The sequence below is a fragment of the Sturnus vulgaris genome, chromosome 3 (genome assembly GCF_052056855.1).
Source record: "Sturnus vulgaris isolate bStuVul1 chromosome 3, bStuVul1.hap1, whole genome shotgun sequence".
In the NCBI taxonomy this organism is placed as follows: Eukaryota; Metazoa; Chordata; class Aves; order Passeriformes; family Sturnidae; genus Sturnus; species Sturnus vulgaris.
Window position 1 is genome coordinate 69,504,039 of NC_142245.1, and position 27,300 is coordinate 69,531,338.

Here is a 27,300-nt window from a genome sequence, read left to right on the forward strand (position 1 = left end):
CAGGAGCTTGGGGGATGGTTTAGGTGTCCCTGCCAGGCATCGAGCCAACCTATGGTCACTTGGAGGATGAGGAGTCGTGCCCAGGCTGCAGCTAAGTGAACTCCTTCTAGGATTAAAGTAAGAAAATGAGGCTGGAGATCAGAAAGAGCTTCTCGGGGGTCAGGACAGTGGTGCGGGCTGGGACAAAAGCGGCCGGAGAGGCTTTCCTGGGGCAGCTCACTGGGCATCTCCGGAGCTGCTCGGCTTTCCAGAGTCGTGAGAATACGGAAGTTTCAGCTTGTAGGAAAAGCGAGTTTCTGCTCCTTGAGAGTGAAATCGAACCTGAAAGAAAGAACCAGACGAGAAATCCTTTTTATGTTGTTCTTTATATAGTTCTTACACGCATCATGTGATGGTCTTCAGTAGTCTGAATCACAGCTGATTTAACATTCGGCACTGACAGTACGCGACCGAGGGCTGAAAGCAAGGGATGACTTTCCCGAGGCACACCGTTTAGCAATCACACCGGAGTTCCCCTCGAGTTATTTATCCGCGGCCTCACGCAGAGCCCGCCCGGCTTCTCCCGGGAGAGGCAGCGAGCCGCACGCCGGCACTGCCAGGGCTCTGCTGCGAGCTCCGCACTGGCACTCCCCCACGGAGGCTCTCCCGCCGCCGCGCTGAGCCCTGCGTGCCTCTTCCACTTCCTGCTGCAGAGCCAGTTCTGCCGCTTACCTGGGAGAGGCAAGGGAGGGTGTCGTAAAAGCAAGGGAAAGCCGCCCGGCCGGCCGAGGAAGGAGCCCCGGGCGCGGCGGGGAGCGCAGGAGGCGCGCAGCCCTTTCGCTCTCCTCGGGCAGCCCAGCGCGAACCTCCCTGGCCCGCAAGGTAAGAAGTGTCCGAGGTGCCGCCTCTCTCGGCCCCTGTTTGCCATCAGCTCCTGACCCACGCCTGGCTCTCGCTGGGGCTTCTCCCCCCCCTCCCAAATTGCTGTCTCGCTCGCTTTCTCCCCCCCTCTCTCGTGTCATGAGGGCCCGGCTTTCACAGATGGTTGCAACATGTTTCAGCCATTTCGCTGCAGTTTGTTTTGTTGGTTGATTCTTATTCTTTTATTTTTTTTTAAATCAGGAGGGGTTTGGGGTAAACGCTGGGGACGGACACGCCTGGTGTCGAAATGTTGTCCTGCCTATTTACGTAGTTGCCTGGCAATGCCTGGCGGCCAGGCCCGATCCCGCTCCCGCCCTACCCGGCTCTGCAGGCTCAAGGTGGTGTGTTGTCCGATGGCCCTCTCCTCCCTCCCCCTTGCCCTTCCCTTTTCCCTTCCTTTTCCCTTTGTTTTCCCTTTTTTTCCTTTTCCCTTCCCTTTTTTTCCTTTTCCCTTCCCCAGCTGACCTGGGCCTGCACAGGACAGGTTCACAGACCTGGTGAGGGAGAGGTGGCTGCAAGGCATGAAGAAAACAGGATCACAGACCCTTTTTGCACCGTCCTCTATAGCCTTGGCACAGAAACAAGTGGGAGCAAGGTGGTAGTATTTTTTTTTTCCCGATTAGGATAAAATGAGCCATATAAAACCTGCTCCCACTTCATCCAGTTTCAGAATACACGTTTTGTAGGGTTAGCACCGGCTGGGCACTGTGATTGGCACGTCTGGGCTTAGTGGTCCTCAACCACCACCAGCGACCCCGAAACCAGAAATTCCCATTTCCTGCAAGCCTAAGGTGGATTCAAGGTCTGGACTGGCCACACCAGTGTCCCACCATGACCAGATGTTGCTGTGACACCCACAGCAGGTGATGCCAGAGACAGGGATGTGGGTGGCTGCCGATGGTGCTGCTGCCTGCAATGCCATCAGCCTTTGAAGCCAGAATTGCCCTTGCAGAATGCTGGCAGTGCCTGGAAGCATGCTGTATTTTTTTTTATTTTCCAATGGAGTTCAGCTTTCTTTCTGCTTTCCTAAGGCAGGAAGCAAGGCATGTGCAATTATGGTGTTCGTGTCTGTCAGTGCCCCCTCAGCCCCAGCAGTGGCTTTTGAAGTTTGACAGAGGGTACATGTCTGAAAGATACACACATTTCTGCACGTTTCATGGCTGCAAGTGAGCGAGGCAGTTCTCACGCCAGCTGAGGGAGACACGTCAGGTCCCGCAGGCTTCCCTCGGCCTCCCCTCCCACCACCCACGCACCCTGCAGCCCTCGAGCTGCAGAGCAGGGAGAGTGGTTATGGATGGGAGAGACATCAGCCCTGTGAAATACCAGGGGTTCTTTAGGAACCAGAATCTTCAGTGTAAGGCATGAAGCTACAGGAAAGCAGGCTGAGGAAATTGATGCTGCCAGCCCCAGTTTTGTGACAGGAATTTTGGATGTCCCAGGGCCATGGGATATCCCAGACTGGGAGTTCTTAAGTGCCTGTGTGTGTTTTATCAGCACCAGAAATGGGTGGGAAGTAGCCTCTGGAAAACAATCATATTTTTAAGGATACCAAAGAAAATTGTAGACATTTTCATATTTCACAAAGTTTAGAAAACTGGCAGGGAGTGCTGCCTATATCTGAGATGCCTGTTTGGATCCTGCTAGAGGGTGTCACCCCTTCTAGTTTCTTACCACTTACTGCCTAGCATTCCTCCAACATATCAATGTCTACACTAAAAAGGCAAAAATATCAGGTCTGCTCTAGCCTTTGCACCATGGATTGTCCAATGAAGCAGCTTTAGTGCTGCGAAAGAGAATGTGATGTTTGCCATGCAGGCGGGATTTGAAATATGTTCTCCTGGCACACGTAGATTTTCCTGCCATGGCTTCAGAAAATACGTGAGAGCAACCATATAGCCAGAGGAACACTGTTTCCATATTCTTTTTCTAATTTTTCCATAAGTCATAAAAATAAACATTACCTGCCCTAGAGGGCTAAAAGTCTGGGCTAGGAATGTGACACATTGCCTTAGTCTTTGCTGTGGAGGGTACCCAAGGGAGAGGGTCAGCGTCCGTGATGACAGCAGCCAAAATTTCTCACGGTGAAGTGTGAAACTCTGGAGCTTGGATTTCCTTGGCAGTGCTTATTTAAGTTGTAGACCCAAACCAGTTCCCACATTTGCACTTGTTCCTCCTGTAAGGGTTTCTCTCTGGGATTTTTTGAAGAAAGTTATGACTAATGCTTCTGTAGAGAAAGCTGCACTTACACCAAGTGCTCTTGCATGCTAATGCTCATCTCACCCCATGGCAACAGCATTCCTTGGATCTCAGCATGTGCATCCTCACAGCAGCTTGCAAATTCTGCACCCACTTATTCCCATCCTGCAGATGGATAAAAGCAACACCAGTGAGCTTAAGGGATTCAGCCAAAGTACGCAGGAATTATTTGGAAATCAAGAAATTCCTGTCTGTCCTCACCCTTTGTGATGTCAGCTTTGCCTTAATCTTTACCCATGCCATTTCAGAAATGCTGTGACTGGTGAAAAAAACCCGTCCTTGACCATTGTGCACCAAGGAAGGTGAGGTTTCTTTCTCATTGTGATGTTTTCTGTTTTAACAAGGTAGACAAATAAAACTTTGATCAAAAGAGCAAAGATATTTTCCTTCTCTCCAGAAGTGGCAGAGAGCACAACCATGCTCGTGTTGCAGTCTCTCTCTCCTCTGTTTCTTCATGACAGAAGGTTTCTAATCAAAAGCAGATAGATGGGTTAGTGTGTGTTTTGGGACAGCGCATCCTGACAAGTCTTTGTGCTGGGAAACAGATGAAATAAATACCTGACGGATTTTGCAATCAGCTGCAAGAAAATAGCACATATAAGCTGAGCCCAACACCCTTCCCCTTGTCTCCCTGCATCCATGGAAGGATTTTTAGGGGACTTCATCCATTGCTTCAAAGCACTTGGGTGTTCAGGCCCATCTCTACTGATCTGCAGAAGAATTTTCTCCCCTTCATTTATGCCTTCCCTGGAGGTTTCCAGGAGTGGCCATGGCCAGCAGCAGCTGGCTGTGAGCAGGAGGTCTGGGTGGCTTCCCCAGAAGCAGAGGAATCAAGCAGAAGCAGAGGAAGAAGCTCTCTGGCTGTGGGAAGCCTCACAAGAAAGCTGGAAAGGGGCTCTTCTCAAGAGCCTGAATCACTAAGCACCCACCCACAAAGGTTATTTGCTGAATTAATGCACACTGCAGAACTGGGTGTATAAGGAGAGGAAGGAAAGAGTGCTTTAAGGAGTTCCCTTGACATTTTTGGGAGCAGTCCAGGTTCTGTCCCTCTAGGAGGGGCCTCCTCACTTTATTACAAGCAGAAATATATGCAACAGCTCCAGCTGGTTATCAGTAATCTCCTGAATAGTCAGAGGTGCAGGGGGGATATTAAATTCTTGACGTTTTCTGGCAGTATCATGAACTGACTTGAAGTTGCAGTGTCTTTCCAAATGAGGTTGGGCACGATCTCTGCTCTCCAGCAGCCTCTGTGCCAGAAAAGGGATCAGGCTACAGGTTTCTGAGGGTATTTCAGTATGCTGAAGCATTCCCCTCCTCTAGTTCTTCAACACAGGAGACCAAGCAGGTAATTTTTCTGCCCTATGCCTAACTGTATTTGCAGGATAAGCTAACTAGAAAAGTCAAAGGAAACAAAATTAAACTCAGCAGCACAAGGCAATGTAAAATACAGGGATAATCGGCTCTTTTGGGTCTTTTTCCAAAAGCCAAGAATCTTCAGCTGAGCAGAAATAACACCCTGAAGTACTGCTGTTGGAGGAGGATGTTTTTGAATAATCTGTTATATTTTCAGCAGTGTGGGGATTTCTCTTGGGAATTCCCATCCCCATGCCATTGCAGCATTGCTCAAAAAATGTTCAGCATGTCCTGGGGTTCATTTATCCCTGGGGCCATCACTACAGACAGAGCTCTGCTATTGTCAGCTTGTCTCTCCAGCCAGGGCTACTGAGGGAGGAAGAGGAAGAAGTCACATTTCTAGTTTTTTAATGCCAAAGACCTCATCCCCTTGGTGCCTCCTACCTTAACCCTGTGAGAGCAGGGGCTGTGTGTGGGTGTCAAAGCTCAGCTTTTGCTTCCATCCTTCAGCAGGGCTTAAGAAAAAACCTATCTAAAAAAACCTAGGATTTTTTGCAGGTAAAGGCATAAGTGATGAAATTGGTTGTCTCTTCTGTCTGACCAAATTATTTCACTCAAGTATTTGGAGTAATTTTTTAAGTTCATGTTACCCAGGAAAGAAATAAAGCTGTCTTTTAAATATTAAGTTGATTTGGGAGACAAAGAGGCGTTTATCCATTCAGAGGTTAAACAAATAGGAAAGACACGTTTGAAATATTCTGAAGTAAGACATTGAAGAGTTTGCTGGCTGATGATTTGCAATACAGTTTAATAAAGTCTGAATTTCCCTTCTCCAAAAGGCAAACTAAATACATGAAATAACAAACTTCAAGAAAGCAAACCTGAGTTTTTCTTGCCCATATTGTCCCTTTCATTTGATTCATGCAGTTCACTTACAGATAGGCAGATGTTAGCAAGAGAACTAAAAAAATACCAAAAACTTTGGAGGTTGTAGCCTCCAAAGGAATTTAGTAACTTTTAAATCCCATCTGACACCCAATCCAAAACCTACAGAAGTCAAAAGAGAGATTTCCGTTTACTTCATTGAGCTCTGGATTGAGATCTCGGTTTCTCCACAGAAATCTGTTCTTCTTGTCATGGTGCTAAACTAAAGGCTTTTGAATATAGAGGATCTGAATTCAAAGTGTTTTCTACCATTTTCACCCAGCTACTTGAAAGACCATCAAAACAGTATCTTGGTGTATGAGGCACTGCAAATCTGTTTCTGAAAAGTCTAGTTTGCGTGTTTGCTAAGGATTGTATCAAATGGAGGGATGATCAGACAATGCATGTGGCCTTCAGAGGGAGAGCTGTACCCCAGTCCACAGCTGAGTTGTGCTCTGTGAACACCAGGGTGAATTTTGAGCAAGGAACCAGTTTACTGGAGATGCTCAGAGGGGGAATAAGAGTTTGCAAAGAGATTTGTGCTGCTGGAGTGCGCGCCATTCCCTTTACTATCCAAACGTACTGAGATATCCACAAGTTGAAGCATGTCTGAGCAGGCACTTCAAGGCCAGCTGATCCAGGGGTCAGGTTTACAAAGCTGTTGAGGTAAGCAGAAGATAGATGCTTTGCAGGGCATTTGACACCTCTCCTTCACAGATGCCTCTCTGTCAGGGGACCACTCAGCAGCTTTACAGCCTGGTTGGTGTAAATCTGACTGTGCTGTACTGCCCTGGTGAGTCACCACCCCAGGGCAGTCATCATTTAAACCGACATCTGACCAAAGGTCCCGGGCAAAGGATGCTTTGCCACTCCCACACAGTACAGCATCACGTCCCTGACACGGTCCTGTGCTGGTGCTGAGAGCTCGAGGTTTTCTCTTTGCCATCACATCAGTTATGCCCGTCAGAAAACCGGGACTCAGCGAACTTGGCTGGTGTTTGCAACCTGGCGTAGAGGAAAAGGGGTGCAAACCTCAGGGAGAGAAACGTGATGGTGGTGAGCTGACTGTCACCTTTCCAGCCTGGGCGCTGGAATAGCAGGAGCTGGTTTGGCACCAGACCCAGCTCTCTCGTGCAGGGGCTGCAGCTGTCGGAGCAGCAGCGTGTGTGCTGTGCTGGTGCAGCTAATAGCTGCTCTGAGGACTTGCCTACATGGGAAAATTTACCAGCGTAATTATCCCACTGTAATTATCCCACGATAACTCTCCCTGTGGATGTGCTTAATATAACATAGGGTATGTATGAATATATGAAATCTTCTGCACAGATGGGGCTCAAGTTACATAGAGGAGGAATGTTTACATTGCAGCCCAGCAGCAAAGCACAGTTTATATCCTACTTCCCTGCAAATGTTACACCCAGAATTTTCTGTGGCAGAGGTACTTGCAGGGGGAATTACGTGTTACTTGATCTGATCAGCAAAAATGTAAAGCCTCAACCTTGCCCTGTAACATGGAGCACAACATTTGCTTTTACAGAATTGCTGTGGAAGCCAGGATGAAGGCTAGGACACTGCTTTGTACCTCTCTGTGATCCTGTTCAACTCTTTTTATAGAGTAGACATTTCAATTTGTTCTTCGTTTGACTTTTTTGTTCAGGATACGGTGACTGAAGCTGGGAGAAAACCTTGGAGCGCTAAAAGCTCTTCCAACATTGACTTTCTCTACCAAGCTTTCAGGCCAGGTTCTTTTGCCAAATGTTGTCATTCCCATTCCTTGAGTGCTTAGTCCCCTCTCCTCTGATAACTCTCCTACTTAGGATTTTAGCTTCTTCAATCTGATAGAAGATGAATGACTGAGGAAATGATGAGCACCAAGCTCATTTTTCTATACTCCATGTTAAGAGAGAGAATTTGCTGGGAGGAAGCTGAGCTGCACCCTGTAAGAGGATGAAGATGGCTGCACTTCCTGAAGGCTGCTCAGCATTCACCCATCACTGCTGCTGTCATCCTGACTTAGGGTGAAGCAGAGGTGTCCGTCATCAGGAGTCACTTGGCCAAACCAAATTTTGCTGATAGCAGTCCCGAAAGGAAGTGATATTTTTGTTTTGGGCCCAAGTCAGTTCTGAAGAGCAAAAAATTCTAACCAATAACTAATCTCTCTAAATTATCTTTTAATTTTCAACAATTTAAAATAATGAGAGTCGTGTGATAATAGACTGGAAGAAATGGTACAATAAATTAAGCAGCAGCACTTGGAAACAAGATTTCAAGATGAAATTACTCATATAGGTGTGTGGTGAAGTTTAGATCCAATGCATCAGCTGTTATTAGGTTAGGAGTAAAATAATTGCAAGTGATTGTGTTGCCTGGATTATGCCTAAACAAAACCTCCAGACCTAAGCAGATTGATCTACTGTGAGGTGCAAGAACTACTTCGGAAAGACAGTTCATCTGCTTTTGCCCCCTCCAGTGTCAGCAGGGACAGCAGGCTTCAGAAATCCCATAAAAACCATTTGATTTGCGCAACACAATCTCCAAAACTTTAACTGCTGTTTCTCTTCTAGCGTCTAAGAATTATTTTAGGATTATTGCCCATGTGAAACTGTACTGTGTTCACAAGAGTTCTTTTTCTTGTTTTCCAGCTTGCTGAAAAATCCTGGCCTTGCGGTAAGGCAGCTGACTCACTTCCGGTTCAACCAAAAAATTTAGAAATGGCCTCTGTGTCAGGTTAGTCCAAATTATAACTCTCTACTAGCTTCACTCCATCTAACCCTTTACTTTCTTGTTTTGCCAAAAGTCAGCCCGACCTTTCGTGCTGTTTTCTGCCATCTTTTTAAAAAGCATTAAGGTATAAAGAATATAAAGAATACATACTGCTCTTCAGTATTCCAGCCCACAGTCACTGAATGATGTTGGATGATGGGCATTCAATTGTGTGGCTGTCCATCTCCAGTGTTACTTCTCTCAATTTTTCAGGCACTTTTGTGGGTCGAAGCATACCAGTCGAAGTGGATGAATCTATGCCATGGTCCCAGTTACCTGAACATGTCTTGGAAAAGGCTTTGCAGCCTTCTGGAGAGGATATAGAGGATAAGGAGGCCCAGAGCCCATGTGTTGTTCAAGCACCTCAGGCAGATCCATCTTGCCTTTGCAGAGCACCAGCACATCATCACTCAGCACCGTCCGTGGAGCCAGACGGCAGTTTATGGTCAAAATATACTGATCCTGATGGAAGTGGACACTTCTGTTTCCCTGGTGAATCAATATCAGGAGTATTTCCCTCGAAGACACATTCTATAGCTATGGACAAACCAGGCATGCAGCCAAGATCCCAGCTTTCAGCTGACCCCAGGCACAACTCCAGTAAATCAGAGCAGATCTTGTCTGATGTTCCTGAGGACTCACTGGAGGGGAGCAGCCAAGGGAGTTCACAGTCACAGCAACCCTCAGGAAACAGACTCCTGGCAGAGCTGGGGACTGTAGATACAGGGTACAACTCCCAGTCACAAGATGTCATGGGCATCAGGCATCTGGATCCCCCATTACCACTGGTGTCTGTGCTGAACCCCCAGGACCTCCCAGGACCACTGATCTCCAGAGAGTTTTTGGGACCTGAGCATCAGCAGTGCCCTATGTGCCAGCACTTGCCCCATCCCAACACGCCCTCGCCAGCCCACGGCTGCTTCAGGCACCGGTGCCCGGCACAGCAGCCCCCCCAAGGCCCATGTGAGTAGCACCTCTCGCCCCACAGGAATTCTCTGGGTGTATCTCAGCCATCCTTCACCAAGGGCGTGTTCCCAGCACAGCATGCAATTATTAAGCCTCTTTAAAGATCTAATTGCAGTCCATTTTACAATTTCAGATTTTTGGTTTATGTGGCTGAACTCTCTGCTGCAAAACCTCTGAACCTCTAAGTTAAAGAGGTCACAGCTACTCATTGAGTGCAGGCGAATGATTTTGCCTAGAAACCAGCCTTTGTTGGTCACGCTGAGCATGCACAGCTTCTCCCTGCTGTTATTTCATATTCTAGTCATTTCCTTCCTCCTTGCATCAGTCATTCGGCAGCCTCCTATACCGACTCAATTCCTGTTGTTTTCATGGATTTCCTTGCTCTCCCTTGGATCCCCAAAGTTGAGAATTTCCTGCCAGGATCAGGATGGGAGGCTACCCTTGATCTCCATAAATAGTATCTCCCAGCACTATGACCAGACTCACCCATGTGTTTTATTTCTGTGTGAAAAGAGCGTGACATCCATCATCCTCATTTTTTTTCTGTTGTCAGCTGAAATGAAAGCTCATTACTTAAAATGGAGCCCTCTCAGCTGCTGGTGATTGTGTCACTGAGCGCTGATGTGACTCCCTCAATATGGGCATTCTGGCTCTGGGAGACTACGGTGCAGTTTACAGCCTGCTATTAATTAGTATTCCTTTTCAGTCTCTGAGATTTTTATCTGTTATGAAGTGAGCTTTGAACATTCAACAGCAATATCATTGTTTTAATATAATTTATATTACGTTAGGCTGACCTGTTTTGGGCTGGCTTTGTAATAAAAAGCTGTAGAAAGCTGTAGGCCTGTTCGGATGAACTTTTTTTTTTTTTTCTCCATTGACAGCATTTATATTGCATCTGTTTAAGGAGTTTTGTCATTCCAGCAATGTGCTGTAATTAGGTATATGAAAGAGGAGGGTTTCAGTAACTTGGTTTCCAACTCTGATTTTGGAGCTTTGTAAAGGGGAAGGGCTACAGATGGACTTCCAACATCTACAGCTTAACATTTGGACAATGTCCTCTGGTTTTCTTTTCGTACCTTCTCCTTTCAGTCCAGCTCTAAGCAGACAAAGAGCTGGTTGCACAACACCCCTCACTATTTACCTCCATTTACCTCCTCCGCAAGCAGGCATCGTGAGAAGTAGGACATTTACTGAATGAGGACATTTTGTTTGAAAGCAGGAAGTCTGAAAGGCTGTCTTCAGAAAAATCACTACCATTCCAGCCATATCCAGAGGGCAAAAAGCGTAAAATAAACTCAGACGGCTGGAGCAGGTTTGGTCAGGACCACGAAGCTGGCAACTGTAGTCCTGTTTCTCGTATGCCTGGTACAGCGTAAATCACCTCCTGACAGCTCCTTGTGTCTCAGATAATTGTTGGGCAGTGGCAACCCACAACAAAGCTCTGCAGTTTGTGTGTTGCAACACGCCTCCCCCGGGGAATAGCAACTGTGCCCAGAGGCTCTAAGCTGGCTTGGGGCACCTGCTTTGAGATACAACAACAAAACTGCTTCTGAAGTCAGAGAAATGTTCGCAACAATACCGTGTGCCCGGGGACCATTATTTCAGATATTTGTCTTTGAGGGGTGTAGGGGTGTGTGGGCACACACGCCTGGCCACGCTGTGCTTTGAACTGTGGCTGCATCCAGTATACTGTAGCAACATACAGATCCAAAGGAAGCTGGTGACACATTGGCCTTTAAACCTCCAAACCAAACTGAGTGTCCCAGACCCCTGTCTGTCCCCTAGAGCTGGTCATGAGGAATCCAGGAGGAAACCGTACTGACTTGCGATATCGTTCTCCCAGACCCTTTCACCCTGTCGTCTTGCAAATAGTTAAGAGGGGGGTGGGAAAATCACCTAAACCAATCTCAACAAATACAATGTTGCTGACTCACAATTTCATCAGGAATCTGTGCAATTGTGGGGTTGGTTGGAGGGTTTTTTTCTTAAGTGTTGGCATTTGGAATTGAAGTATTTCATCAAAGCTTTGTTTTCTTTCATTATCCTCCCCTTAAAAAAACCAAAAAGATAGATAGTCCTCTTGGCTGCTAGGGAAAGGAAAGAATGACCCAAAAATAGCTAAAAGGATTTCAAAAAACAGTTTTGGGGGAAAAGAGCATTTGACTACTGCAGCTTTAGAGACAGCTCATAACACCATAATCATGCAGTGCTAATAAGTCCTGCCAGGCTGGACTTTGATCTGCACACAGCAGCTTGGAAGTGCACAGAGCTGCTGCCTAATGAAAACTGCAAGCAGAAAGACTGAGAGAAAAAAAAAACCTCGTCTTCCCCCATTTGGGAAACAAACAGCTTACATTGCTTTCTCTTTCAGTTTATGCCAACAGTTCCGCTGTACGATAGTTATTAATCAGTATTACGTGTGGCCAGTAACAGTAAAGGTTTTCAGAATTACTTGAGCAAAATTATCACTTTGGGCTTCCCCTGCAGCCTCTTGGATGGCAACGGGAGCAGCAGAAAGTCCTTAAAATGTCACTTTGACAGAAAATTCACACAGGGTGAAGTAACATACTAAGCGATTATTTTTCCTCTTTTCATTTACGATAATCACAGTCTGTTTAGCCTTAGTGTTGCAAACTGATTTGTTCCAGGATTTTGCATCTGCTTTCATGAGAACTTTGGGATGATTCATTTTCACAAGTCACTGCCAAAAAGAAATTAAAAAAAAAAAAAACAGAACCAAAAAACACTGAGGCACGGTAAGCGCAGGGACAAGGCAGCCCTGAATGTTTAACTGTCAGCTGTCCCAACAGCCCAACCCCGAGCAGGGATCTGAACCGTGCCGTATGTGAATGGGAAATAGCAAGCGTTAGACTCGAAAACATTCCTTCATCTGGCTTCTTTCAGAGCGAGATACCTGCAAATGCCTCCAAACTGCTCAGTTTCCTGAGACATGCCTGGAAAGGAATAAACACAAACTGAGGCAAAAATGTGTTGGCTGAAATGATAGTTGCTGCCTTTATTTTCTCACCCTCCCAGATGGCAGAGCTCCCTACCAACATTTTGCAGAGCCATCGCAACCACTTCCTCCTGTTCCTGGACCTTGTATGAGAGTTATCCTTCCAGCCCAGCAAGTCATCCCAAATTACTCAAACCTTCGTGCCCCCAAAGGCGCTGGAGATCGACTACCCCAGAGGACGTGCTCCTCCCCTGGTCCTCCTCGATTCCCGTAAGTATGACTGGGGGGTGGGGGTTGTGGGAAGTGGAAGTCCCTCTGATCTGATTTTGTGGGCTTTCAACCAGTAATTCTGAATCCTTGTACTTGTGAGCGTGCCCAGGCTGCAGAAGTACACGTGAGATGCTGGGTTGTTTTCTTTATTTGCTGTTTTGCACCCAATGAGGTCCTGACCCTCTCCTGAAGGACTTCAAAGCGGGATACCTGATACGTTGTTAAGAGCACACCCTGAAATGCTCGAGTTAAGGAAGATAAATGCTTGAAGGCTAAAGGAATAAGGGGTTGAAAAATATCTCAATTGAAACCTTAGAGCTGTCCTGCTCATGGGCAAAGGTCAATTTGGTGGCTTGCTGGGATCTTCAGCTTTACACTGTACCAGCCTGGGACAACTCAATCACTGGCTTCCAGTGATTTCTTTCTTACCTCTTCTGTGGTACAGAGAAAAAGGGAGAAAATCCCATCAGCTGCTGGTATATCTCTGCACTGCAGTTTGCAGCCTTTTCTGTAATTTTTCGTAGCGGAATGTCTGGCACTTTTCATCCAGGGCTTTTTGACTGATTTTCAAATTTTAGTTTACCAGGCCTTATATTCTTATAGGTATCTCATTAGCAGATGGGAAATCCTATTCATGCAAGAGGTTCCTTCAGACTCAGCTATCTAAAAACAAATTGAAGCTTCGGGTTTTGAGAATAGCTGAAATCAGACTGTTTTTATTCAAGTGCCACAATACTTCTAGAGTTGTTAAAATTACAGGCATCTGTGCTTGAAAATGTCCACTTATGTGATATGGTCTTGGCAGGGAACTGTGAGAATGGGCACGACAAAAGAGGGCAGACAGCTGAAATATTCTGCTCCGGCCTGTGAAAAGTTAAGGGCTGTAGCAGAAAAGTGATAGCAAGATAAAGGAGTACCTGCAGCAGGGAGAATTGCACTGAAGAGTTTGTATGAAAATGTAAAAATATTGGGGGGTAGTGAGTATCCTTTCCAGCAGTAAAATTTAAAACCAGGCTCCCAATTTTTGGCACATTTGTTAGATAAGGTGGAGTTTTGGGAAGATCTGTAAATTAGCCACTGGGTAGTGTTCTTGTGGCCGTTGATGAAGCATGTGTTGTTTTTATTAGTACTTTCTTCTGCAAAAAGAGATCCAGAATACTTGGGGTCTGTCCTGTGGCTGCGTGGCTGCTGCTTGCAGGCTGACTCCAGGAACAGCAGTTATATGTTGGTAATATTTGCCTATAGAGTATTTTGTAACAGAAAACATCTGCACCGAAATGAATAAACCAAATCTTAATGTGACAACAGAAAACATGCTGCGACCAGCCTGTCATCATTCATTTAAGGAAGGCTAAGGAAAAAAAGGAGAGTGGTCTTGATTGATTAAACATCATGGCTCTGTGGGGAAAAGCTCCCAGAAAAACCTAAAATTCATCCAACAGGTTCAACCCAGCACATTGCAAGCACACCTCATGTAAAAATCTCTATAGATTCACCTTCCCATTGACTTAAAATCTGAAGCCAAAGTGTAGTAGGACAAGAACTGCTAAGCTTCCTAAAATCATCCCTTTCTGCCAGTTTACTACAATGGAGAAGACATTAGGCAAAGTTATTGCAGGTCTGGAATGCCAGTCCCTGACAAGAGAAACCCTCATTTGGGTCTGCCATTGCTGGTCAAGAAATTATCTTTGTTCCCTTTGGCAATACATTGGGTTTGTCCAAGACTGGAGGCCTTCCAGAGCTGGAGCTGGAGTGCCCTTGTAGACCCATTTTCCCAATTTCCACCTTTCTCTGAGCCTCTTGTGCTGCACAGGACATCATGAGAGCATCTGAGGTTCCATGAAGCATTCTTTACCTTTAGGTAATGGGAAGAAGTTACCCAAGGGCCACCCTGCTCCCCTATGAGCATAACAACATCCACGACATGCCATTATTTCTCACTCAGAAATAGCTTTTGCCTTTGCTAATTGCAAGCTGAACAGCTTTCAGCTATGATGTGACTTACTTCCTGTGATTAATGTTGTTTCTCTGATAAACTGTTCTTGTGGTAGCCTGTCACCAAGGTATCCATTCCAAAGACACTGTAATAACTAAGCAGATGTGCTGAGCCAAGCATTTCTGCAAGAACTTTTCACAGCTAATATGCAGATAAAGTTCTTAGTGTGTTATTAAAAGGAAAAGAAATTCTGAATTTTGTCTGAAAATAAGTATTTTCTAAATTCTCCATTGCTTTTTTTTGTAGAAACCAGCTATACAACCAGCTACCTAATGGTCAGCTACCTCCCAAGGCATGTGGCCTAGATGAAGCATATGGTTGTCCTTCTGACAATTTTCCATCTCCAGCTGCTGTCCCGAGACCTCTCAGCAACCCTGCAGCCAAGGGAACTCTGAGAACCAGCAATCTGCCAGAGGAGTTGCGTAAGTGCTTAGCAAATTTGTTCTGTGCAAGATTTTACAGCACAGCCTAACAGCGTTAGGTGGGAGAGCTCCAGAGTGGTGAAGGGGGAGGAGAAGGCAGGGGGAAATTACACAAGACACAAAGACAACAAGAAAAGAAAGTACCGAGTGTCACCACTTCTGTTGGGTGTGAGTGTCTCTGTTGGGTGGGATGGAATTATCCCCTTGAATCCTGAAAACATAATTTTCATTAATTGCTTGTTATTTTGTTTACAAAAAGTAAATACTGTTTAGATTGTTTTCATGACTCCTTGCTAAACAGGAAGTCCCTTTGAGGCAGGAGGGGCTGGAACTTACAGTAAAAGACTAATAGCAAACAAAGCCTGAGGGATAAAGCGTTTCTCCCTGTCCCAAACCAGACAAATATGTTCAGCCTTGACCTCAGTTTCTCCCTGAACTGGTGAGTTTGGCGAGAACTCTGGAACATGCTGAGAGCAGCACAGGCTCTGCCTGACATGCCTCTATTGCCACCACAGATTGCACTCACCCTGCAACTCTTAGGGGAAAGTCAGGTTTCAGAAAAATAGTTTATTTCTGAATGCCAAGCTGACTAGTAGGTGAGATGTACTATTGCTAAGAACCCTCCACAGCTCTTCTGGGGTTTGGATTTTTCCTTTATTCTTCATTCTGTGTATCACCTTCCAAATCCAGAGAGTCAAATCTCTCTGGCCTGTAGGAGTGAGGTATGATACCAGATGCCACTCTTGGATAGACCCTACTTTATCAGTTAGTGTGTCCTAGATGGAGGAATAACTGGGTAAAACAGGGTCATGCACAGCTGGATTAGATCAGCTAGCTGCTTTACCCTGATGCAAATCCATAAAAACCCCTCCCTCGAGGGCAAGGACATTGCTGTCACCAGCCATGCATCCTGCCTGCACAGGGGGTTAATGCTGCTCCAAGGAGAGGCAGTATAACATGCATAAGGGCCCCTCCAGCTCTCTGTCATATCAGTAGGTCTGGGGAAAGCTGTGCCAGCTGCAGCCAGTGCAGGTAACACGAGCTGTGGGTGAGAGCCCAGGCTCAAGTGTGCCCAAGCACTGAGAAAAAGCAGCTCTGGCCACAGGGCAGGGGGAGCAGCAGAGGGATTTATTTATCCTCTGCAACTTCCCAGTAAGGAAGAGGAGCTCAAATCTAGAGCAGGGTTTTGTACAAGGGGTTGGTTTCAACACTGAGCCACTGCACTATCCCACATCCGTTTCATAAACCACTCAAAGAGACCTAAATGGGCAGAACGTGCAGCGTGGTGGAAAAGGAGGGCTGTGACAGTCTCACCCTCTGAATGGTGTATTTAAAGGAGGGCTGTGACAGTCTCATCCTCTGAATAGTATATTTAAATGTGTTACATATTCATACAGACTCTCTCTCCCAGGCAAGGTCTTTATAACCTACTCAGTGGATACAGCAGTGGAGGTTATGAAATTTGTGAACTTCCTGTCTGTAAACGGATTTCAAACTGCTGTAAGTATTCCTTCCAGAAAGAATGACTTGCAACTAGGAAAGAGGCTTTAAAAAAAAAAAAAAAAGCAGAGGCAATACACTGTCCATTTAAATGTTTTCTGGTTATCATCACATTTTGTAAGCTAAAGAAGATACAAATAGAATGAACTAGCCTTGGTTTTGCAAGCTGTAATTTAAATGATCTGCCTTTTTGTTTATTCTTCTTTTAACTGAATTTTGTGCTTTAGAATATGTTTTAATAATGACCCTGGAAAATTTCACTTAGTGACACCAGATGGGCAATAGTATGAGGTTTTGTGAGCTATTCCATTAATACTGTCTCATATTTGATATGTAATACCAGTATTACAAAAGGTCAATTTTATGTTCATCCCGTCCTACCTTTTTTTCCTCCAATGCTTTTACAATATTGATTTTTCAGATGTAACTTTCTGCTAAAAAAGATCTAAAAGTAGATTGTAAAATTCACACAGCTTAATGAAACAGTCCATCTCATGGTTTCGTTTGCTTTGTTATCCCTTTAAAAGTGATTTTGCTTTGTTATACTTTAAAAGGGATTCTAAAAATCATTGGACTGAAAAGGTCTGTGTCATGCTGTCTAATCCCATAAGCCATTCAGATTTTTACTGAATTTCTCATGAGTTTGCTTCATCTTAGAGGCCCACAGAGGCTCTAGGATTCAGTGTTCATCAAAATCTTGATTCATATTTTCTTATTTCAAGAGCATATGCTATCTGACCCTTCAACCTTCACTCTTTGGCTCCAATTCAGGAAAGCATTTAAGCAAGTGGCTATCATTAAACTGAATGAGACTCAGTGGGGAGCTTTGCACATGCTTATTTACTTTCATGAATCAAAGATTTTTTTACAGAGACTGCGATTATACTTCTCTCCAGCAGTTTTGTACTATGACCAATTCATAAGAAGGCTTTTGGGCACCATAGCTTTACAGAGTAGAAGGCTCATTAATAGCACCTTTGCTGGACAGGCGACTCTTGGAGCCTGTTGCAGAATAATAAAAACAGCAAATTGGCCCCAAAGCAGAGAAACAAGTGTGCTCTCTGCATTGAGAAAGGGAAAAAGAAAGACTTGAAAGCAGATCACAACTCTTATCTTGAAAGCTTGGAGAAGTTAATACTTACTGTATTGGTCACAGTCACTGATTCTGGTTTCTTGGTTTACTGGGTGTGCAAAGAAACAAGCAGTGTTGGTCATATTCAGTCCTATGAAGTCCTCCACTGCTCTGCTGTCACTGAAGTCTGGGTGACTGCACCCAGTTATCAGTTACCTGGCTGACTTCCCACCACCCTGAATATTTAATTCAATATGAAGCTAAAGCTTCATACTCAGTATACCCTTGCAGTCAGAAAATAGCAGGTATTTGCAGCTGTAGAGATGGAGAAGGTGGGCAGCACCTTTTTCTGTCCAGTGAAACATACCTGGGAGTTGGGGGCTGGCAGGGCAGCCAGTCAAAGGGGCAGCTGAGTGGGAGCCCAGGAGCGTGCCTGCAGCAACGCCTCTCTGCCTGCCTGCTGCCCGTCCAGCTTGGCTCCGGACTGCACGGAAAGGGCAGAAGTGCATGTACACATTGCTTTCCTAGGGAAATTGGGCATGCTTGTCATAAATAAAGAAAGGAGTAGGTGCTCTATCAGTGCCATAAAACAGGGAGGAAGGGTGAAGGGATGCTCATCATGGACTTCCATTCTCTTGCAGATTGATATATTTGAGGACACGGTACGAGGTATTGACATCATTAAGTGGATGGAGCGCTACCTAGGTGATGTATGTAAGGGCAATTTAACCTTGTTTGTAGCAGAGGTGACCTGAGGAAAATGGTTGAATTATTCTAATACACAGCAGGGACAGAATGAAAATGCGAGACCCTACTGTTGTCTTCCCTGCCCCTGTAGAAATGGCAGAGGCATTGCAGAGAGAGTGTAGGCAAATCTCACTCCCATCTGTATCTGATGGTCCCAGAGCTCTTTCTTTGAGAAATGAAGTGCTAATCGTGGCATTCTTGCCAAATTCTAATGCTGCCTGTTACATCCAACCTGAAGCTGCCATTGGAAAAGTTGTTCCTCCATCCCCTTTTAAAATAGTGGAGTTTAGCTGTGCTTGGTTACAGTGATACCAATATTTCATCCCAGGCTGCATAGTCATAGCTAATGTTCATCCTTCTCACCTGTAGCTTTTACACTGATATTTACAATGCTGAAGGGTTCTTCTGGATAAACCATCCTACATTTAAACTGGAAGTTGATATTCTCTTGGTTGATACATAGATTTGCTCTCATCACTTTGTATCTATCTAAGCAGTAAAACAGAGATTTATCTTGCTACCAGTGCCGTCCCTTGCAGCAACAACTTCCTCTGAAGTTCCCCTGAGCACTGAGTGCACATCTCCTTTAGGATCAAGCCAAGTAGTCGGACTATACCAGCACAGCTGGGTGCAAACTGGCAATTCTGTCACTGGACAGGAGCCATCATGGGCTGGCTTCCTTGGATTCTCACCTTGCTGAGTGGCCACTGGCTCTCTGACTCACTCTGGCCAGATCTCCATGGTTCAGGAACAGGATGACAGAAGTGGTGGACTCTTCTCCATCAAGGAGCAAGGAAGCTCAACCATCTGAGCCAGCCCTACACAGGTTTCCTGCAGGTGTCCATGCAGGCATGATATAACTGCATGCAGAGCCAGCCTGGGACCTCTGCCATGGAAGTCTAGTCATGCCTACTGGGGCTTGCATCAGGACAAATTAGGCTTGGGCTCACTGTGTGTAATGTAGGTAATGAAACCAGAAGACAGGGTGACTTTGCTTTTGCCAAAAACATCGCTATCACTTAAAATCCAAGCTGGCAGATTTCCTCTGGGACTTGTGCACAATCAGTAAGAGAAACCAGTATGAGCAGAGAACAGTCTCCTGCCTCCACCTGAGGATCTTTCACTGACTACCCACCCCAGAAAAGTTTGGTTTCCCTCACTGACTGTAGAGGCAATTTCTAACTTCAAAACCCTTACATGTGTGTGGAAGAAGGGACTGCTTGGACACAAGCAGAGGAAAGTGTGCAACTGGGCATGTCTCTTGCAAACCCTCAACATCTGTAAATGCTTACACACATGTCAAGCACAAGCAAAAGTAATTCTGGAGTATGTTGAGTCAGTGTAAGGGATAATGGCTCCTTACTGTATTTGACCCTGTGATGGGGCAGATTTTCTTGATACAGCACAGAAGGAAAGAGTTAATTACATGCCAGACTGTAAGACTTGGAAGCCTTACACAGCCTGATGTGCTGGGGATGAAAGGCAGGCCCCAGGTAAGCACAAGTAGGAAGCTTTCATCTGCTGCATTTTAACTGGCCTGCCATTAAGGAGGAGAGACGTTTCCCAGATATAAAGGAAACCTGAGGTTAGTGTGGGGCTGGGATTAAACAGGTCAGAGGCAGGATCCAGGCTGTCCTAGCAATGTGGAGGAGCATTGCCTTCAGGCCATCATGACAGAGCCATCAGATACCCCTAAATCTGCCCATACCATTCACAACAGCCCCCCTCTCTGCACAGCCACCTCTGCACATTTTGCCAGTAAGATCAGCAAGAAAAGATGTCATTTCTGCTACTGAGAGCCCTAGAAGTAGTTTCCACAGACCACTGTCTTTAGTAGCTTTTTGTATAAAAAGCCATAGATGACTAAATAGATGCAGTTCTACATAAGCTGTTGGAAAACATTTGGGTCTGAATTTGAAGACAAAAGTTTTCTGTGTATGCACATAGACACTCAACACTGATAAAAGTAGCTTTTTATGACAGGGATTCCAAGTGTCAACTGGTAGCTGCTAATACATCTCTTGACATTTAGGTTTTCTATATTGAGATGTTGAGAAATAATGAGGAGAACGAGTGTATGAGTTCTCCTGTATTTCCTGCCAGAATGAATGAGATCCTCTTGTGTTTGCCAGGAACACAAAGATCACTTAAAACACAAACTGGCAGATTTCCGATCTGCCTCTACCAAACATGCTGCGTTTCTCAATTTCATAAAAGTGCTTTTCTCCCTAACAGAAGACGGTGATGATAATCATAGCAATCAGTCCAAAATACAAACAGGATGTGGAAGGGGCTGAATCCCAGCTGGACAGGGATGAACACGGCTTACATACTAAATACATCCACAGGATGGTAAGCAAGGACATGAATTTGCTGTTTTACAAAGACTGTCTCTTCTTCTCAAAAGACAAATCTGTCTCCAAAAGGCAGGTTCTTTTGCTTTGTTTTCCCTAATCCCCATAGTTAAACACCCCTCTTTGGAATTCATTAATCCTTCCTCTCATCAGCTCAGTATGCTCATTAACATTTGCTAAGAGGTTCAAGGAAGAAAAATCCTATTAAACGTGCTCATCTTATTTCTTCATATTCTTTATTGTTCAATGTTTTTCCCCTCCTTCACCTTCTTGAGCCCGTGTATAGCCCTGAGCACAATCTTATCTAACACTGCCTGACCTTCCTCCCTTTAAACTAGCCCCTGTTGCTTCAGCCATCCTGGAACTGAGGTCTTTTCTTAGGCAGTGGTAAAGCTGAGTGAAGGATGGAATTGCGAAGCAAAGGTCAGAGCTAGAGTGTGGGGCTCCTGGGGAGTGCACGGTGCCAGAGAGCCAGACACCCATCTCCACAGCCTGTCACAGGATGGACATTCAGCCCAGAAGAGCCCATAGAGCCATGAAGCTGATCCTTTCTCCCTTGGTTTGCAGTTAGCTGCCTTTCTCACTGTAACCCATCTGATCCCCTCGTTTGAATCTGCAGTCAGGTTTCTCAGAAGCTGTCACCAGCAGATGAGCTCTCAGCAGCACTTTGCTGTCCGTACCACCCCTGGAATGCCTGTGTCCAGGGCCTTGGGGAACAGGCTGGACCCTAGCTCAGACGCCGACCTGGCCTCTGGCTGAAGTCTTTCACCTGTTTGTAGGCCAAACAGGGGTGTTAGTCAACTCCGGCTTCACCAGTTCGAGATGGATTTAATGGGATTGCACCTGCAGCTAAACCCACAATTATTTCACACCACAAAACTAAATGCTCAAGAAATGTTGACAGATCTTTCCTGTATCCTTTCTGTAGGCGTGAAGAATTAGATTAAGTGGTCAAACTAAACAACACCAAGTCCACCAGCAATAGATCAAATAAGTGAACAGAAGAGCAGTTTAAGAAAGCAAGGAGTGTTTTTATACATAGGGTTCAGATGCATGCAGAGAAAAATTGTCATGTCATTACAATAAAATTGGCATTTTGTTCTATTCCAGATGCAGATCGAGTTTATACAGCAAGGAAGTATGAACTTCAGATTCATCCCTGTGCTTTTTCCAAATGCCAAAAAGGTAACGTGCATGCATGCTTATATACTTGCCGCATGATTAAGTGCATATTATTTTGATCACAGTGCAGCAGATGGAATCTTAAAACCCAAACACTCAATTTCTTGCTTCTTAATAGCCCACAAATAATATTCCAAAGCTTACAGGTTTATGTATTCCAAAGTTTATAGGTTTATGTACATGCAAATAAAAAACATTTTATCCACAATATAAATCAGCGTATAAATGTATTTCTGATGATGAATGTACAACTAAAACTCAAATTGCCTTGAGCACTGAAAGAATTTAAATGGAGAGAGGCAATCTATCCAGGAAGCATGCTTTTTATATTAACCCTTTTATAATTTTGTCCAAATGCAATGCTGATGAGTGAGATGGGCAAGATTTATGATGATGTAGAAAGAGGGTCTGGAAGAGGGGGTGTTGAGAATATAAAAATAAAGAGTATAATAAATACTAAAGTATTAGGCTGTTGCTTAAACTTCAACAGGCCCATCAAAGACAAACTAAGATTTTTTTTAGGATTTGCAATTTGATTTGTCCTCCTTACTTGTTTTGAAGATTCATTTGAGAATAAGAAATAAGTAATGCAACAGATTCCCACCTCTTCTACCTCACTGAGAGAATCTCTTGGGTTTTTCAAAGAAAAAATATTAAAAGGCTTCAGTTACAGCTTCCTCAATCTCCTGCATTATATTCATGTTCACTTTGCATAACTAAATGCTTTGTGGGGTGTTGGTAGCTATCATGTTGCCCCTAGGTACAGCTGCATTTTAAAAAAGCATGGAAAAATTCTTTATATTTCTTCGGGTGCCCAAATTTTGGAACATGAGTCAAAATTTAAACAATGTTATCAATGGTTATAGGGCTGTGCTGTCCCAGCGCACTTGTGGATTTTAGTATAATGAAGTTCTTTATTTAAGCACCAATTTAAGATGATCAGAAATTTGAAAATATGTCACTGGGTTTGTAAAATATGTGAGTCCTGTGGGTTGAATGGTACCTCTGGTATTTCATGTCATTCAGATCCCTTCCTGAATGAACTCAGTCTGCTACTTACCTTAACTAAGTACCTGGAAGACAGCAATAGTAGGAATTGGGCAGGCCAAACAGGGAAGCAAGTCAGCATTTTCAGTCAGTCTTTGATGGGGGAAAGGGCTCCTAACCTTGGGGCTACTTGAGTGCCCACCATGTGAACAGACCACACAGTCTAGAGCCACTTGGCACCCTAAGGGTTGCAGAGAAAAGTGTCCCAGGAGGCACTATAGCTGCCTTGGGGCTCTGAGACAGAACAATAAGTTATGTTAATTAGGGCTCAATTTTATTTATCAGAAGACTGTTTAGTGTACAGCAGCGGTTCTCTCAGTGGTCTGTAAGGAATTTCCAGGGTTGTTTTATCCAGCTGCCACTCTCAAAGCATCAGGCTTCAGGTGTCCTTCCTGCCCATCCTCTGTAGTCCACATAACCCTTACGTTTTTTGAGAGGTACCTTTCTCATTAAATTATGCAGATCAGCATTTTCTACTGCTGTTAAGCTTTAGTCTCTTTCTCCACATAATCCTTTGGTACATCACCTACTTCATCTAGCTACTTAATGATAATGTAACTGAGGACATCATGGGTGGAAGGAGAGCACCAGAGCCTGAACAAGTTGCAGTAATGAAGTCTGGAGGCAGTCAGAGGAAGTGAGGTACCTGAAAAACTGCCAAGTATATGTACAATTGGATGATGTTGGTGGCTAATTACTTCAATTTTATCTTTTTTATTCTGTCCTTTATACGTTCAAGTATTAGCATAGCTGGCAGTGGAAAAGAGCAGAAAATGAAGATTTGGAGGTTTCTTCTGGGGATGGGGCTATTAGATGAGTTAATTTCATACACAGCACATCATAAAGCACTGCTGGTATGTGAAAATTAGTCGACCTCCAACAGGAAGAGATTTTTGTGATCCAAGGAGCGTTCATTAGGAAACTGAATAATGAGGTGAGGAATGCACAACACACAGTTAAGGTGGAACTGGCATTTCCAGCTTTCCACTGTTAAAGGAAACATGGGTCTTGCTGGTTCAAAGTTTGCATCACAACAATCCACAGAAATGTGTCCTCCTCATCTGGCCACCTGATGACCAAAGCGTTAAGCCAAGAATGCCCCATGCTAGAGACTCCCTCTGGAAGTAGCCAAGGGGTGAGATGAACAGGGCTGGTGCCAGGGAAGGCAGGAGATATCAAATCATGCTCTGCTGTCACAGCCCTGAACAGTCCTGTCCTCTGCCCTAATACACTCTGCCCTCTTCCCACCTGTTTGAACTGCAGGTTTATCGAATACTCTCCCTACTCTCAGCTCACAGATACACAGCCAAATTTTAAAAATGTAAAGGACATTAACTATTTTCCCATTACTCCCACCTGCAATGACAGATGCTGTTGCATGACAAGGAAAAGCCCCTTTCTCACTCTGGATAAAAATAGCAGTCATAGCTGCCCTTTACCTCTACACACTTCCCTCAAATTAAAACTATTGCCAGAGCTGATTCATGTGCAGGTGCTTTTGCACTGACTTCATTATGGTATTAATGGTGTTAAATGATTAAGGGTATTAAACAAAACTGCACGAGCAGTTTTGGAAGCAAGATACAGGGCTTGTCTCTGGATGTATAGTGCCTCTCTCATTATATCCCCACTTGCTGATTTCTTACCTACAACACATTTCTCACACTAATTTCCATCTCAGCTAATGATTTACCCATATGGACCTCTATCAAATTCATTTTTGAAGTCCAGAATGACTATACCTACTGTATTTCCTTTGTCAAAAAAATGTAGTATCTTATCAAAGGAAGAGAAAGGGCTCATTTGGTAAAACCCCTGCTGTATTTAATTGCAATTCCTTCTATAGCTCTTAACAAGATTTAGTAAAGAAACAAATTCCATGTAACAATGGTATGCATGTGCATGCAAACATAGTCATCTTTCTCCCAGTAACATTTGAGTCTCTTGGCCAATTTCAAAGAGCTTTGTCAAAGGAGTAAAATTCACAGATTAAATTCCGTTCCTATGCCAAAATAAAAAAAGATTAGCAGGTGAGGGCAAGAAGCCTTATTTTTGCTGCTACCAAAGGGAATACTGTGGGATCTTACCCTTGTGCAGTGAGATGTCCATCCGGAAGAACAACCCTTCACTTTAGGGAGACCACTGACCAAAGCCTATGCTTTCTCAGCCCCTGGAGAAAGAGGAAGGTCAGGCTTGATAAATACTTCTACCAGTCACAGAAGCCTAGATGAGTTCATACTAATGGGTCTGTAGGTGCCTGTGTGACTTACCTCTTCCTTCCTATACATAAATCCTGTAGCTCTAACAGTGGTTGCATAAATTAACACAAACTGCTCCCTGAGCAGGGAAAGCAATGCAGCCTTGTTCCTACAGCTTTACAGTCCAAGGAAAAGACAGCCAGTTTGAGAAGCATGATCATGGGAATGAAAGGTTTGGACTGCAGCTGGGCTGTTTGCTGGCAGCAGGACATGTGCAGCCCATGCCAGGGCATCCCCTGCTGAGGCACCAGGGATGTGCATGCCAGCAGCTTTTTGCTCTGTCCTCTTGGAACTAGCTCCACGAGCTTGACATGAACTGTGCTGCTTCTAACAGGGGCTGTCTTGGGAAAACACTACTAAATAGGAGGTCCAGGGATCAAGTGCTGGATGTCCTGTCTCCTCATGTTGCTTACCTGCTATCCTACTTGGGCTACGTTTTGGTGTCTCCGATTTCAAAACAAATCTCTGTCTCATGGTCACCATAAACTGATTTTGGTCAAGGATCTGCCCCTCTGTTAATTAGTGGTATTATAATAGCCTTTCACCCCTACACATCCAGGCTATCCATGAGGAAACCTCCCATAGTTGTGGGAATATGGGAACACAAGGTCTGAGCAGGCTTGTCTCCCTCAGCCGGCTGTCACTCTCCAATGCCATGGTGGTCTAAGCTTCATTATGTGTTAATGGACATCAGCCAACTCCTATGAAGGTCTGCACCTTTTCCAGGATGCAGGGATTGGTGAAGGTTTGACCCTGCTAATCTGGAGATGCATTAGTCTCTCCTCAAGCTCAGCATCGGCTTCAGCCTTCTGCTCAGTTGGTCGGAGCACACCATGCTTAGGGAAGGGAAGACAGGTGCAAGGGGAGGGAGAGAGGGCTACCAGCATGTGAAATGTTCCTGTGGGGTCCCAGTCTTTCCCTTATTGATCCTCATCCCAGTGTTGCACGTGCTGTATGGATCCTTTAGCAGCTACTAAGGTGGCCTTTCCCTGCTACGGGTACTGAAATCTCTTCTCTTCTCTTCTCTTCTCTTCTCTTCTCTTCTCTTCTCTTCTCTTCTCTTCTCTTCTCTTCTCTTCTCTCTTCTCTCTTCTCTCTTCTCTTCTCTTCTCTTCTCTTCTCTTCTCTTCTCTTCTCTTCTCTTCTCTTCTCTTCTCTTCTCCTCATGTTTATTTTCACAAGCTTTTCGAGGCCTGTCATTGACATCAGACTTCCTTTGAAATGTGGTGAAATTAGCCAACGTGATGGCAGAAGATAAAGAGAGACAGGCAAGCTGTGAGATCACACAGAGTTCATTTATTTAGGAACCCAAATACAATTCTGAAGCCAAGTTAACATTTCTTGTTGTTACAGGAAGTGCCTAGAACAGACAAAATGAAATCTTCCTTGGCAGCGTCTGACAGAATCTGAAAGGTTCTGGTAGAGATTCAGAAAGATTTATGGGATTTAGCTTTTATTCTCCTTGTTTTTTTCAGGAACACGTGCCTACCTGGCTGCAGAACACTCACATTTACAACTGGCCAAAGAATAAGAAGAACATCCTTTTGCGGTTACTGCGGGAGGAGGAATACGTTGCTCCTCCAATAGGACCTTTACCAACACTCCAGGTTGTGCCGCTATGAACATGATAACTTAAAGCACATGACGAGTGGTTGTTAAAGGGTTGTTCCTGGCAGGGAGCCAACACTCTTCCAGATGGCTCTTTCTGATGACAGAAGACACTCTTTCTGCTAAAGAAATTGGTTGTCTTGGGTTACTCAGGCTCAGCTTGTTCTCTACCATGTTAAACATCTATTTCCAAAGCTGATGGGGCAGAACTCTCTTCTCTAGATTTTTAAATAAGCTACAAATGGAAAGAATGCCCACTTTTATTTTAACATCTGGTTTTAACATATTCCTTTTATTAGTCATTATAGCAAATAAATACCAGAAATAATGTTGCAATAAGTGTGAAATAAAAATTACATCCTCCTTTTTGCTCAGGGTTTCTTTAAAGATATTCCTGCTTTGTATAGCATTATTGAACTATCAATTTGTATATACACTATTAAATATATTTGCCTTTTGTAAGGCAATCTTGTATACCGTGTCCATTTCTATTATTGTGGGGGACAATGGAGAAGCCGGTTGGGTAAGGCAGATTTTCCTTAGCCTGTCTTGCATAGAGACTTGTCTTCAATTAGAGGACTTTCAGATCTGAAATCTCTAGAATTCCCTTTCCTTACAGCTTGGTCCCTCACACCTCCAGCATGTTGCAGCAATAGTCCCCAGAAAGAGAGCTGAATGCATGACTGTGCAAGTGCTGTCAGTGCCATGGAACACTGCAGTATT

General features: G+C 44.6%; 1 protein-coding gene across 6 annotated transcripts; it reads left to right on the forward strand.

Moving 5' to 3' along the window:
* The first annotated feature begins 413 nt into the window (after positions 1 to 413).
* Positions 414 to 27,051, forward strand: TRAF3IP2 (TRAF3 interacting protein 2). 6 transcript variants are annotated; one of them, XM_088161904.1, is made up of 11 exons: positions 697 to 861; positions 3,405 to 3,458; positions 8,076 to 8,160; positions 8,410 to 9,159; positions 12,202 to 12,391; positions 14,634 to 14,809; positions 16,221 to 16,309; positions 18,023 to 18,091; positions 20,364 to 20,480; positions 21,593 to 21,667; positions 26,445 to 27,051. In XM_088161904.1, exons 3-11 carry the CDS (start codon positions 8,145 to 8,147, stop codon positions 26,589 to 26,591), a joined length of 1,629 nt encoding a protein of 542 aa, XP_088018030.1. In that variant the 5' UTR covers positions 697 to 861; positions 3,405 to 3,458; positions 8,076 to 8,144; the 3' UTR covers positions 26,592 to 27,051. The 6 variants fall into 6 exon arrangements, 5 of the variants coding, with proteins under 5 accessions (XP_014734754.2, XP_088018031.1, XP_088018030.1 ...); XR_015802517.1 differs by lacking the exon at positions 3,405 to 3,458 and having other exon boundaries at positions 414 to 861; positions 18,023 to 18,086; XM_014879268.2 differs by lacking the exon at positions 3,405 to 3,458 and having other exon boundaries at positions 414 to 861.
* Positions 27,052 to 27,300: the final 249 nt, after the last annotated feature.